The sequence below is a fragment of the Trifolium pratense genome, linkage group LG7 (genome assembly GCF_020283565.1).
Source record: "Trifolium pratense cultivar HEN17-A07 linkage group LG7, ARS_RC_1.1, whole genome shotgun sequence".
Lineage (NCBI taxonomy): Eukaryota > Viridiplantae > Streptophyta > Magnoliopsida > Fabales > Fabaceae > Trifolium > Trifolium pratense.
This window is the reverse complement of record NC_060065.1, coordinates 28,051,486-28,066,495: the sequence shown is the minus strand read 5'-3', so window position 1 is coordinate 28,066,495 and position 15,010 is coordinate 28,051,486. Positions and strand designations below refer to the sequence as shown.

General features: G+C 35.8%; 1 protein-coding gene, 3 non-coding genes and 1 pseudogene across 4 annotated transcripts; 4 read left to right on the top strand and 1 right to left on the bottom strand.

Annotated features, from left to right (window-relative positions):
• The first annotated feature begins 985 nt into the window (after positions 1-985).
• LOC123900223 lies at positions 986-1,054 on the top strand. Its single transcript, XR_006805876.1, has one exon. It is a non-coding gene; the product is annotated as a small nucleolar RNA U49 (small nucleolar RNA).
• Positions 1,055-1,106: 52 nt separating this feature from the next.
• Positions 1,107-1,260, top strand: LOC123900222. Its single transcript, XR_006805875.1, has one exon. It is a non-coding gene; the product is annotated as a small nucleolar RNA snoR2/U65 (small nucleolar RNA).
• Positions 1,261-3,486: 2,226 nt separating this feature from the next.
• Positions 3,487-5,545, top strand: LOC123893751 (annotated as a pseudogene).
• Positions 5,546-12,888: 7,343 nt separating this feature from the next.
• LOC123896178 lies at positions 12,889-14,457 on the top strand. Its single transcript, XM_045946601.1, has one exon. It carries the CDS (start codon positions 12,889-12,891, stop codon positions 14,455-14,457), a length of 1,569 nt encoding a protein of 522 aa, XP_045802557.1.
• On the bottom strand, positions 13,267-13,373 carry LOC123900265. Its single transcript, XR_006805911.1, has one exon. It is a non-coding gene; the product is annotated as a small nucleolar RNA R71 (small nucleolar RNA).
• Positions 14,458-15,010: the final 553 nt, after the last annotated feature.

Below are 15,010 nucleotides of genomic sequence, written 5' to 3'. Positions count from 1 at the left end.
AATTTCAACCTTCTATTTACAAAGCCCAATTGTAAAAAGGCCGTAGCTTGAACTAGATCTCAAATTTGGTCCAAAACCAAAAGTCGCTATGCACATTGTTTTGTTGTTAAATTAAATCAGAAGATGTTTTCTCTTCTGACACCCATGTTTCTTTTATACCCCTTAAATTTCCAATATTGCCCTTGGAAAAAAAATTCGGTTTCTAGAAACTGAAATTTATGCTCTGTTTGGTAAGTCCAATAAGCTAGCTTATAGCTTATTGGACGAGCTTATAAGCTTGTTTGATAAAAATGTGAAGTGTTTGGTAACGAGCTTTTCTCACGAGCTTATAGCTTTTTTTGAGATGCTATTTCAAGTAGCGTTTGAGCTTATAGCTTATAGCTTTTTACAGTTTTTTCCATTTTTAACCTTTAATTTAATTTTATTATTTTTTATAAAATAAAAAACTACCCACTAAAACAAAAACTACCCACTACATATAAATGTCCTTTTATGTCTTTTTATATTTATCAATTATTTAAAAAGCTAATTTTACCAAACACTTTAATTTCAATCAGCTAGCTTTTCAGCTATCAGCTATAAGCTAGCTTTTCAGCTATCAGCTAGCTTATCAGCTATAAGCTAGCTTATAGCTTTATTTTACCAAACAGAGCCTTACTCTCAATTTGCACTAGAAAAAATTCGGTTTTTGCGAACCGAATTTTTTTGCAAGGGCAAAATTGGAATATTGGTGGTATAAAATAATCACGGGGGTCGAAAGAGAAAACATCAAATCAGAAACTGCAACGCCAGTTACACCCAAAACAAACTTGATGCCCTAACCCTAATAGCCCACAATCCATAAACACGCCTATAAATGTCATCCTCAAGATTCCAATCTTGATTCACTCACCGCCAATCGTGGCCACGGCTCCTCCCTTGTCTTTGTTTGATTAATTCAGTATTATTTTTTTTATTATTTATTTATGGCTTTTGATCTATACATACCCAGTGAGGAGGATCTCCCATTAATTGATAGGAAGTGCCGTATGATACTATAAACAACAACGCTGTGTGTAAAATTTGAAACGGGTCACTTGAGGGTTTTATTTTATGTCATTAGTTTGTGTCTGATGCCACGTCTTTGGTAGTTACATGCTCTAACCAAAGATGCTAATTGGACCAAAATCAATAGTGATTTTTATTTGTTTCGCATTTTGATAGGAATCTGCTTATCTTATTTACTGTGATTTTGCATAGCCAATTTGTGTGATTACATTTCAAATTTTAATTTTCATTCCTGATTGGAGTATTGTTTTAGGCTATGTTTTGATTGATGGTATGAGATGGAATGGAGTGGTATAGAATGAAATAGGTTTAACTATACATTTGGTCCCTTACGTTTATTTTAGGTTTCAATTTGGTCCCTTACGTTTAAAAAGTATCAATTTGGTCCCTTACGTTTATTTTAGGTTTCAAGTTGGTCCTTTCCGTCAATTTTGTCACATGTGGCAGTTAATTTGCATACGTGGACTGACACGTGGCACTTGGACACGCTGACACGTGTACTGTTCAAACGGTGTTAGTGACAAAACTAACGGAAATGACTAATTTGAAACTTAAAATAAACGTAAGGGACCAAATTGATACTTTTTAAACGTAAGGGACCAAATTGAAACCTAAAATAAACGTAAGGGACCAAATGTGTAGTTAAGCCAATGAAATATGATTGTATTCTATTGTTTGGATATTACAAAAAAGAATGGAATGACATGGAACTTGATGGTATTTATTGTTGAGGACAAAATCCTTATTTGATGTTTTAAAGATAACAAACATGTTAATTAATTTTAATTATGATTATCTTATTATCTACTAATGTGTTTTGTGAGAAATGTTTCAACGATAATGATATCATCTGTCAACGGTAACGTTATGGATGAGGAACTAATGGACAAGCAAAACATTACAAGCATGAGTAGAAAGAAATGTCTTGACTTAAATGATGAAGTGCTTCACAAAGATATTATTCCTTTGCCTCATCAAAAGTGGTAGCATTTTAAGGAAACACTTATGTAAGGAATATGCCAAACATGACATAAATTGAATCATGGACCATAAAACATTTTTGGACAAAAGTAATTAAAAGCCTCTTTGGACAAACAAAGGAAGCTTCCATCAATGATTGAAAAAAATTTGAAATTCAAATGAAAGCCACATCACACAATGATGCCTTGGACGAAAATTGGCCACCAAGGTGAAGTCACACCATAAGGCAAGATGTAGCAAGTCTCATTCTCATCAAGGGAACATAGAGGAGACAAGAATCCAACAACATCTATCCCTTTGTGAACAAAGGACAATGAGTCACCAAAACAAGTACAATAATTACTTGATATTTTTTCCCACTTGTATACAAGTTGTCCAACCCTAAATTAGGAAAGATTCCTTCTTATGGACATATATAGGCCACGTAAATGCAATGGATGCCATAGATTAAAAGTGAAGTGCAAATTGTCATAACGGTAATGTTACTGAAGCAACGATAACACACTATTCACAGCAAATTGACAGCACAACATTGTGACATGTCAAGTTGGATTTGAAATTCAAATCCCTCTCTCATACGCTCCTCCAAAGGTCTTATTTGCCTATAAATACAATGGAGCTACATGAAGGAAAGATTAAGAGTTTGCAAAAAGAATCAATCATATACTTAGTTGAAGCAAAAATCAACAAGTCATAAACTCTTCAAAAGCAAAGCAAATCATCAAAGATATTATTCATAAATTTGTGAAAAACAAATAGACAAAGCTTGCTATTATCAATCTCTTACTTGAGTTGATTTAACCCATATTCCCCACAAATATTGTAACCCTCTCAAGTCTTTCTTTCATGTTAGATTGAGTGTTTGTGAGAAAGTCTTTTCGAGTGAAAAAAAGCATTTTGAGTGAAAGTCTTTTCGAGTGAAGAAAATCATTTGTGTAAAAGTCTTTTCGAGTGAAGAAAAGCAGGATTGTATTGATCCAGTTGTGATCAAGTTTTTTATGCGAAGCAGAAGGTTCTGATCTGAGCATTTTTAGTGGACAATCTCACAAGGACTGTGAGGACTGGTCTAGCCCAAGTTGGGTGAACCAGGATAACTTCTGTGTGTTTTTTCTCTTGGACTCTAAAATCCTTAAAACATACTAAACTAACTAACTGAGTAATACCAGAGTGCTCTGGGCCTTAAACATTTACTTATTCAGCAACTAACTCAGTATTTATATTTTGTCTATTTTATTGTTGCTAACTATATTTCTTTTTGTATTGTTATTTGTTAACTAACCAATTAAAAGAAATATTGTCTTGAGTTATTTAAACTAACATAAAATAATTTAAAAAAGGGTCACAATTCAAACCCCCCCTTTCTTGTGACATTTATTGCTACTTCAATTGGCATCAGAGCCTGTCTCTACAGGTTTATACATTTAACTAGTGTTAGAGGAAAAAGATTCAGGAAGAAAAATGTCAAAAGAAATATACATTCCAGAAGGAGGATCTGCTTCAAGACCACCTTTGTTCACTGGAAAGAATTACTACTTTTGGAAAAACAAAATGCAATTGTTTTTAAAATCTCAGGAAGTAGGAATGTGGCGCATAGTCACAGAAAGAGATTATGTTCCTATTGTAACTTATGCTGAGGGAATCATTTCAGACAAACCTGAAAATGCATGGACAACTGCAGAACAACAAAAGGTACTCCTAAACTCTAAAGCTCATTTATTTCTATCTTGTGCTCTAAGCATGGAAGAAAGTGAAAGAGTAGATGAATGTGATACTGCTAAAAAGGTTTGGGACACTTTGCAAGTTCACCATGAAGGAACTAGTCATGTAAAAGAAACAAGAATAGACATAGGAACTAATAAATTTGAAACTTTTGAAATGATTGAAAACGAAACTATTGATGAAATGTTTTCAAGATTTACTACTATCATAAATGAATTAAGATCTCTCGGAAAAACTTTTTCAACTAATGATAGAATTAGAAAACTTTTGAGATGTCTTCCAGTCACTTGGAGACCAATGGTTACTGCCATCACTCAAACTAAAGATTTAAAAACTCTTCCCATAGAAGATCTTATTGGTACTTTAAAAGCTCATGAAGTTATTCTTCAAGGAGATAAACCTTTAAAAAAAGAAAAAACCATTGCTTTAAAAGCTTCTCAAAAAGATATAAGTTTTTTAGAAGATGACTCTAAGGAATTAGAATCTACCCAAGAAGATGCAGAAGGAGAACTAGCTCCCATTTCTGGCAAAATCCAACGTATGTTAAGAAGAAGAGATCAAATTAGAAGAAACTTTTCTTCAGGAAAAGATATGCAGAAAAATGACTTTGATAAAAGTCAAGTGGCCTGCTTTGGTTGCAACAAACTTGGACATTACAAATCAGAATGTCCCTTAAACAAATCTCCCAGAAATTTTCCCTTCAAGAAAAAATCCATGTTAGCTACCTGGGATGATGATGATGAATTTGAAACAAATAAAGAAGAAGAAGAAGCCAACATCTGTCTAATGGCAGATTCAGAAAATGATTAGGTATTTCTCTTTGATAAAACTCATCCTTATGAAGAATTAGAAACTAATTTTGATAGTTTATTACATGATTCTGAATTCTTATCCAAACAATGTTTTTTATTACAAAAAGAAGTTTCTGAACTAAAAGAAAAAAAGAAAAAACTTCAAACTGATATTCTTAATTTTGAAAAAATTAACAAAGACTTAATTGAGTCAACATAAAAACATGTTTGCTCTAGTGATTTATCAAAGAAAATAGATGAAAATGTTGTGTTAAAAAATGAAATAATGGAACTAAGAAATGATCTCACTGGGTTCATAAAATCAACTGAAACTTTTCAAAACATTATGGGATCACAATCTCAAGCTCTTAACAAAAATGGCTTAGGTTTTATTGTTTTAATGAAGTTAAAAAACAAGATTTTTGAAAATGTTCTTTTGCCAGCAAATAGAGAACTTAAGTTAAGATGTTCATTTTGTAACAAAAATGGTCATCATGAATCAATTTGCTATCAAAAAGAAAGTTATGAAAGTTTTTACTATGAACCAAAACGTTATCGTCACTTAGAGAGGAAAAATAAACATTGTTCATTTTGCAAAAACTTTGGACATCTTGAAAAAGAATGTTATTTTAAGAATAAACAAATTGTGAAAACTAACCCTCAAGGACCCAAGTCATTATGGGCACCTAAACGAAAAATTCAAAATGCAGGGATACTATCAAGATGCAAAGAAAAAGCATTGGTTTTTGGACAGTGGTTGTTCAAAACACATGACAGGAGATAGAAGGTGTTTTCTCTCCTTCATCAAAAAAGAAGGAGGGTCAGTTACGTTTGGTAATAATAATACTGCACAAATAAAAGGAAAATGTATTATAGGTAATAATGATTCTGCAAAAATTGAAGATGTTCAATATGTAGAAGGTCTAAAACATAATTTACTTAGTATCAGTCAATTATAATGTGATAGTGGTTTTGAAGTTATTTTTAAACCAAATATTTGTGAAGTCAAACAAACTTCATCAGGAAAAGTTTTCTTTTCCGGATCAAGAAAGAAAAATTTGTATGTTTTATACTTAGATGACATTCCAGCTGAATCATGTTTTATGTCTATCGAAAAAGATAAATGGATTTGGCACAAAAGAGCTGGTCATATAAGCATGAAAACAATTTCAAAATTATCTCAACTTGATCTAGTAAGAGGTCTTCCAAAAATTAAGTTTGACAAAGATAAAATCTGTGAAGCTTGTGTAAGAGGAAAACAAGTCAAAAGTAGTTTTTATCCAAAAGATTTTATTTCAACTAAAAAATCTCTAGAACTACTTCACATTGATTTATTTGGTCCTGTCAACACCACTAGTCTTGGTGGAAAACAATATGGTTTTGTTATAGTTGATGATTTTTCCAGATACACATGGGTTTTGTTTTTGAAAAATAAAGATGAATCTTGTGATGCTTTCAAAAACTTTTGTAAACTTGTTCAAAATGAACAAAGCTCAAATATCATCTATGTCAGAAGTGATCATGGAGGAGAATTTGAAAATTCATCTTTCAAATCATTCTTTGATGAAAATGGTATTTCTCATAATTTTTCTTGTGCAAGAACTCCTCAGCAAAATGGAGTTGTTGAAAGGAAAAATAGAACTTTACAAGAAATGGCAAGAACAATGTTAAATGAATCAAATGTTGAAAAATATTTTTGGGCTGAAGCCATAAGTACTTCTTGCTATATTTTAAATAGAGTTTCAATAAGAAAAATTCTAGATAAAACTCCATATGAACTTTGGAAAAATAGAAAACCAAACATATCATATTTTCATATTTTTGGATGTTTTCGTTATATCTTAAACACAAAAGATAATCTTGGTAAATTTGATTCAAAATCAGATAAAGCTATTTTCTTAGGATATGCTACTAATTCTAAAGGATATAGAATTTATAATTTGAAAACTCAAACCATGGAAATAAGCATGAATATTATCTTTGATGAATTTGATGATCTTATAATGCCATCAATTGATGATGAGCAAGAAAGACTAACTTCTCAGGATGTTCCAAATCAAAAGAAAGAAGATGATCCTCTTCTTCCTCCAAAAACCTTAAGAATTGTTGGGAATCATCCTCAAGATCAAATCATTGGAAGTTCCACTGATGGAATAAGAACAAGACTATCATTCAAAGACAATGATAACAACATGGCAATGATCTCTCAGATAGAGCCTGAAATTCCTGGCACACAGTGGACATGTGTTGATCAAGGTGTATCAACACTTGTCTGTATTAGACAGATGTTGCTAAAGGTATACCAACACTTGTCTGTAAACAGAGCACATAACATAAAACGATAAAGACCATAAAGTAAATAACGCACAAGAGTTGTTAACCCTGTAACGACCCATTTTTCGTATTCGTATATTTTATTAAATGTTAATTTATTTATTAATTGGCTTTTATTATTTTAGTGAGCGACGAATAATTATTTAGCCGAACGTAAGTTATTAGACGCGAGAACCTTGGTTTTGGGCTTGATGGGCGTGAGAGGCCATATGGGCCTAAGCCATTTGGGCTTGGTTCATGACTTTTAGGGAGAGGTATATAAAGAAACTTGTCATGAGACTTAGCTCATTTCATGATCTTTTGTCTTAGAAGCAAGATAGAGCTAAGCTAGGGTTTGATCAAGAGAGAAAGCTTGAGCAAGAGAAGGCTTGGATCATCACCAAACTTAAGGTAAGAGATTAGAATTCATGATTCTTGAGTGGCAAGGAGAGGGGAGATTGTCTATGTCTCCATTCCCGAACTCTCCCACTCAATTTCTTTTAGATTTTTGATTAAGCTTTTGTATGTGAGTGTGATGTTCTTCATCATTACTTTGTATGTGTTAATCACTAGCTTGATTTCATGAAAAATATGCATGTGTTTGGATCATGTTGAGAAAGTTTATGAAAGTTGCTTAAAACCCAAGAAATTGGCATGATTTTGATTGTTAGAGGTATTTGGATGTTTGGAAGGGATGATTAATGTTCCTTGATACCATATATGCTTGAAATAGCAGTTTATAAGAATTTATAACATGTTTGAGTGAATTTTTGAGTTGATTTAATGTTAAACCGCCTTAGATATCTCAAGAACAGATATTCTTTTCTGGTGTAGTTCGCTAAGCGACCAGGAGTTCGCTGTAGCGACCATGTTCGCTGAAGCTCGCCAATGCTCGCCATGAGCAGGTGACTTCCGGGTGAGGTTCGCGTAGGCTCGCTAAGCCTTCGCTCAGCGAATAGTTCGTTGAAGCTCGCCAATGCTCGCCATGAGCAGGTGACTTCCTGGTGAGGTTCGCTATGTCTCGCTGAGGCTTCGCTTAGCGAGGGCCTCTGTGACAGCAATTCTTGTTGATGTTTGTAAGTGTGATTAGGCACTTGTAACATGGTTTAAGAGTATCCTTACATGATTGTTGATACATGTTGATACTGTTAATGCTTATTGTTAATCGTTATATGATTGATAAACGTGTATGCAATAAGTTGTAGCTTAAAGTGAGCAATGTTATGTTTTGGCATTAATTTGCAATGTTAAGTGAATGTGTTAGGATTTGTGTTCCCGCATTCATAAAAGAGTAGCTTCGAGCTAGAGAATATCATATGGTTGATATGTGTATGCATACATGCATTCATGATTGTATGTGAACATTGGAAACTTGGGTTCCAATAACGAAAATGGATTATGTGTCCATAATGAAGCCGAGGATCGGATTAGATGAATCCATGAGTCCGGAGTTGCTATCCAACAGGATATAAAACTGTGTTGGCTTATCCAAGGGAGATAAGATGGTTCGGTAAGTTCCGACATATCCAGCATGATATAAAACTGTTCTTGGTCCACCGTTGGTGAGACATCTTGGTACCACATGCATTTAGTTATGTCTAGGGATGGCATGACAGTGAATTAATTGGCATTAGATACCTTAGGGTAAACGCGCATATATTTGGTAAATGGTATGTGACATTATCTGGTTGAATTGTGTTGAACTTTATTAATTGATAATCGTTTAGTGCGATGTTTTGGCGTGAGTTAGAATATGTATGATGTAGTTCGAAAGTGCAAGACCTTTCTTATGCTCGTATGATATGCGATTATGTTTTTTTCTAACTCTCTGCTTTGTGTTATTTGCTGGACCTTTGGGGGTTCAGATATTCAGGCTGAGGACTGTGCCGACGTTTAGACTGCTGTTATAGCACGGTGTTGAAGTACCTTTTGGTGAGGAGACTTAGCATAGATTACTCCTCTTAGTACTAGCTTTTGGTTAGAGTTTGTAAATAGTAAATGCTCTGGTAATGTAACATCGAGTCGGGGATTACGCTTGGATTTCATCGTATATCGGTGTTACCTTTTGATATGCTAGTTCTTGTATAAGTGACATCCTTAGGGATGAATATGGCTTATGTATATATATATATATGTATATATATGCATGCTTGTTTTGAATGAATCCGCTGTTGCTTTTCATGTTAAAATTCATGACGCTCTATGTGTATGTTTGTGTTTTAATTACCGCGTGGCACTCTGCCTTTACACTTGTTAAAAAGTTTTTTAAAAATTACGTTTTTAAGGGTAGTATGGGTTAGGGTGTTACAATAGTGGTATCAGAGCAGGTCGGTTCGTGTGAACCAATTAGGACTTTTCTTTTCCCCGTATGAGCATGTGTAGGGAACACTGTTAGTACTTTCTAACGTCTAGTTGTGATTCGTTCAGGAATCATGGCTGCTGCGAGAACGAATGCTCAGATTGCGGAGGCTTTGGCCGCACTCACCAACATTGTGGTTAGAGATCATCAACCTGGAAGAGAGGTAGAGATGAGGTTGGAAAGGTTCATGAAGCAGAAACCGCCAACATTTACCGGAGGTTACAACCCGGATGGAGCTCACAAGTGGCTAGAGGAACTTGAGATAATTTTTGAAGCAATGGATTGTTCCGAGGAAGGGAAGACAACCCTTGGAACATATGTGTTGCGTGAGGAAGCGAACGTGTGGTGGAAGAATGCCAAGTTGAGGCTAGGACCCGGTGGTATGGCTATACCATGGGCAATGTTTAAAAGAGAATTTTTGGTTAAGTATTTTCCTGTTGATGTGAAGAACAAGAAAGTGGTGGAATTCATGGAGTTGAAACAGGGAAATATGACGGTAGCTGACTATGCCGTCAAGTTTGAGACTTTGTGTGCGTTTAGCCCGCATTACAACACTTTGGAAGCGGAGAACGACAAGTGTGTGAAGTTTGAAAGTGGTCTACGTCCAGACATTAAGCATATGATTGGATTTTCACAGATAAGGGATTTTGCGACCCTTGTGAACAAGAGTAGGATTTGTGATGAGGATGGTAGAGCTAAGGTGAACTACTACAAAGCTGTGAATGACCGAAAAGGGAAAGGACAAGAGCGCGGAAAACCTTATGACAACCGCGGTAAGGGGAATACAAGTGGTGGTAAGAAGCCGGTGAATGGGAATTGTTACAACTGTGGAGAAAGGGGTCATATGTCTTATGATTGCCCGAGGAAGGGAGATAGGTGTAAGAATTGTGGAAAACTGGGCCACAAGACCGAGGTTTGTAGAGGAAAAGTGCTGTGTTTCAACTGTGGAGAAGAAGGCCACAAGAGTCCGACTTGTAAGAAGCCCAAGAAGGTGATGGGCAAGGTGTTTGCTTTGAGTGGAGAGGATGCTAGCCTTGAGGACAATCTCATTAGAGGTACGTGTTTCATCTATGACACTCCTTTAATTGCGATTATAGATACGGGAGCGACGCATTCTTTTATTTCTTTGGATTGTGCGAAGCGTCTTAGTATTCCTTTAATGGATATGACGGGTAGGATGGAAATAGAAACTCCTGCTAATGGTTCAGTGATTACCCGACAAGTATGTCGTAACTGCCCCGTAACCATTTTTGGTAGGCACTTTGGAATGGATTTAGTGTGTATTCCACTTAGGGGTATGGATGTAATTTTTGGTATGAATTGGTTAATCTTCAACCGGATTCATACCAACTGTCGTGAGAAGGCCGTTGTTTTTCCGAAGCCGGAGGAGAACTTGCATTTGATGAGCGGAAAGGAAGTATCGGAAGCGTTGAAAGAACATGCCGAGATGTTCATGATGTTTGCATCATTGAAACTCGAAGGAGGAGTTAAGATAGAAGAGTTACCGATCGTTTGTGAATTCCCAGATGTGTTTCCGGATGATATATCTGACGTGCCTCCAAAGCGAGAGGTAGAGTTTTCTATCGACCTAGTACCTGGAACTAGTCCGATATCGATGGCGCCGTATCGAATGTCAGCGTCTGAATTGAATGAATTGAAGAAGCAACTTGAAGAGCTGCTTGAGAAGAGGTTTGTTCGACCGAGTGTTTCGCCATGGGGAGCGCCGGTATTGCTTGTAAAGAAGAAAGATGGAAGCATGAGATTATGTATAGACTATCGTCAGTTGAACAAAGTGACGATCAAGAATAAATATCCACTCCCGAGGATAGTGATAACACCGAAAAATGCACTATTTATTTAATAAAATTAGCTTAGTATTTTACTATTTCTCTGCATTTTTCGTAGTATTATTACTATTATTTTTATGTATTTCAGGAATGTCCGGAAGCTACCAAAATAAATGCTAATAAAGAATTGGATCGGAGCAGGAAGTAAAAAGGGGGTGCATGCCAAGGAAAACAACTAAAGCAAAGAAAGAAAGGCCCAAGGCCCAAACACCAAACATATGGCGCATGCCATAAGTGATGGCCACACGTGTGCTTTTTCATAGGCACTTACTAACAAACATTCACGGTGGTCCCCACATGATTTCAAGGCAAAAGCAGATATGTTAACAACAGCTCATCATCACGTGATGCTATCTTCAAGCAACTATCGTTTCCAATTTTCACGCAGCTCTATCCCTTCCTATTCTCACGCCAACAACCCACTACTCAGGAACAAAAAAATCTGTTTTCTCAGCCTATAAATAGATGGCTTTAGTTAGATTATTTTTCACGCAAAAAATTTAGAGAATTAAGAGAAAAGCAATTTACTTCTTTTGCATTCTGTTCAACTCTGTATTGCAGCAACTTGTTCCGGTTCCTGTTTCCTGTTCAATTCCAGTTTCGGTTTTGTAAGTTACATTAATCAATATATTTAGTTTCATTTTCCAAATTTCAGTTACTGCTTACTTTAATTATTTTAATTCCTGTCTTGTTTTATTTGCTACTGTTATTGCATGTTCTTTAATTTTCCAGCACCAATAAATATATTGCAGTATCCATATCTATGTTTTCTTCTTCCCGTAACTATTATTATTATTTCATGCCTTTATTTGTAATTATGTCCAACTAATTTAATATAACTGGCATGTGAAATAGGAGTCTGATATGAGTTCGGTAATTAAACTGTGAACTAAATTTTCAAGTCTAGTTTTCTGTTTCAGTTTTTTAAATAAACAATAGATTATAATTTTGCACGATCAGTGAAAATTAATTAAAGTATGAATTAACAGAACGATTGTTTGAAATTTATACTAGATAGTAAAAACTGAACATTAACTTTAATATCGCGACAGCTCTTTAAGGTTAATTAAATTATATTAGTTTTCAAAAAGTATTTTATGAATTAATGATTGAGCGACAGCAAAACATCTTATTTATATAATATAATATAAGTCCAACAGTGCTATGGCATGAGTTCTATATTTTTAAACTAGTATCGTTTTGTGAAAACTAGACCCTTTTAGTAAATTTAATTGATTTCCAAACAATATTTTTTATAAGTAAATGTTAGAGCGAAAGTGATACATTTATTTTATCATTATATAATATAACTCAACAGCGCGAAAGTGTGAGATGAATATTTTTAAATCAATTTAAAAGACTAAACTTTTCAAAACACAGTGTTTATTACCGAACCCATTGAAGTACCTAAAGTAACATTCCAGTTAGTTAAATCCAATTTATTTAAAACAAATTTTTAATAGTCAGTATTGTTTAATTTATTTTACAAACCCCTTTTAATCATTATTAAGCCTTAACCTTACATTATATTAAAAACATAAGCGAAATTTTAACAAATAGTCCCTGTGGGATCGATAATCTTTTATAACTACACGATAAGTCTGTGCACTTGCAGAAATATCGCATCAAGTTTTTGGCGCCGTTGCCGGGGACTAATTTAGTAAATTTTCGCTAATTAGTTTTTAATTTGTGACGATTAAGGCAACCCTTTTCCTTAGGTTGTATGCCCAATACTCGTAACTCCGAGGAACCATTACAACAACCTATACCCGAAATAGAACGTTTTATTCATTTTAAACGTCGAATCCGCGAACTTCAAAACCTCTTACCCATGGCTAACAACGCACGTCCTCTTAGGGACTACGCCGTTCCTTCCGAAGAAGAACCGCATTCGAGCATCGCGCCCCCTAACATCGAAGCAAGAAACTTCGAGTTGAAACCCGCTTTGTTGCAAATCGTGCAACAAAACAAGTTCTCTGGTTCCCCTACGGAGGATCCTAACCTCCATTTATCAGTGTTTGTGCAGTACGCAGACACAATCAAAGCCAATGGTGTCGAACCCGAAGCTATACGACTCCGTCTTTTCCCGTTTTCTTTAAGAGATAGAGCTAGAGCTTGGCTCCAAGCTCTACCTTCGAACTCCATCACTACATGGAACGAATTGAAGAAACAATTCTTGGCTAGATACTTCCCGCCAAGTAAGACAGCTATGCTAAGAGCCCAAATCAACGGATTTAGGCAAAAAGAAGGTGAATCACTTTTCGAAGCATGGGAAAGATACAAGGACATGATGAGACTCTGTCCACACCACGGTCTAGAACAATGGCTCATAATCCATACCTTCTATAATGGGCTGCTTTATAACACAAGACTAACCATAGATGCAGCCGCCGGTGGAGCACTGATGGATAAACCATACCAAGAAGCCACCCAGCTTATAGAAAACATGGCCCAAAACCATTATCAATGGGGAAGCGAACGCGCTGCTATAGAGAAATTCCAAACAAAAGGTGGTATATACGAAGTAAGTGGCATAGACCATGTCAACGCCAAAGTAGAAGCCCTTACTCAAAAGTTGGAGAGTTTAACCCTGCCAACCACATCCACCGTAGCTGCAATCCAACCAAATTGCGAAGTATGTGGAATCCCTGGTCACGTACCATCTGATTGTTCTATATTAGCCGGACTCGACCAAGTGCATTATGCCGCTCTGTCCAATAACTATAATCCTGGCTATAAGAACCATCCTAACTTATCTTATAGGAACAATAATACACTCAATCCTACTCAAGCCCCTCCAGGTTACCAAAAGCAAGGAGCACAACCAGCCGCACCTTATCCACCAAGGAAGTCTAACTTCGATATTATGATGGAAAAATTCTTAAACCAAAACATTCACACTAATGAATTGGTAAAACAATTAGCAACTAAGGTAGATGCCCTAGCTACCCATAACAAAATGCTAGAAACACAGATTTCCCAGGTGGCACAACAACAAGCAACTATTGCCACCCCAGCCGGCACATTCCCAGGACAACCCGAGCCTAACCCAAAAGGGCATGCGAATGCCATACATGCTATAATCACAAGAAGTGGAAAGGAGTTGCAAGGACCACCAGATTCTGGAGTAAAAAACTCAGAAAGCGCTAAGATAACCAACAAGGAAGCCGAGAGTAGTGAACCACCAAAAGAGCCTGAGAGAGAATCCGAAAATCCCCAATTAGGAGATAAGGAGGGGACAACTAAAAAGCTTACGCCTTCTGCACCACCTGTTTACAAAACACCTATCCCTTTTCCTCAAAGATTAGCTAAGACTAAAACTGAAGGACATTTTAAGAAATTTGTAGAACTTCTGAAGCAACTAAACATAACCATACCTTTCTCAGAAGCAATAACATAAATGCCTACATACTCAAAATTTCTTAAAGAAATTCTATCAAACAAAAGGAAATTAGATGAGGATAGTACAGTCGCACTTACCGAAGAATGCAGTGCCATATTCCAAAACAAAATGCCACCTAAACTTAAGGACCCAGGAAGTTTTTCAATTCCCTGCGTAATAGGCAACTACGTAATAGATAAGGCACTATGCGACTTAGGAGCAAGTGTTAGTCTCATGCCCCTCTCAATCAGCAAAAAGTTAAAATTGAGTGATCTAAAACCTACTAGGATGTCGCTTCAACTAGCAGACCGTTCAGTTAAATACCCTGTAGGTATCCTAGAAAATATTCCAGTAAAAATCGGCCAACTCTATATCCCTACCGACTTTGTAGTAATGGACATTACGGAAGATTCATGTATTCCAATCCTTTTAGGAAGACCATTCCTAGCCACTGCAGGAGCAATAATAGACGTTAAGCGAGGAAAACTTACACTAGAAGTAGGCGAAGAGAAAATTGAATTTATTCTTTCTAAATTCATGCAAACACCAGCTGTCGAAGACACTTGCTATG

What these genes read in the sequence shown, in the direction of transcription:
- LOC123896178 (XM_045946601.1), top strand. Translation starts at nt 12,889, where the DNA reads ATGGCTAACAACGCACGTCCTCTTAGGGACTACGCCGTTCCTTCCGAA.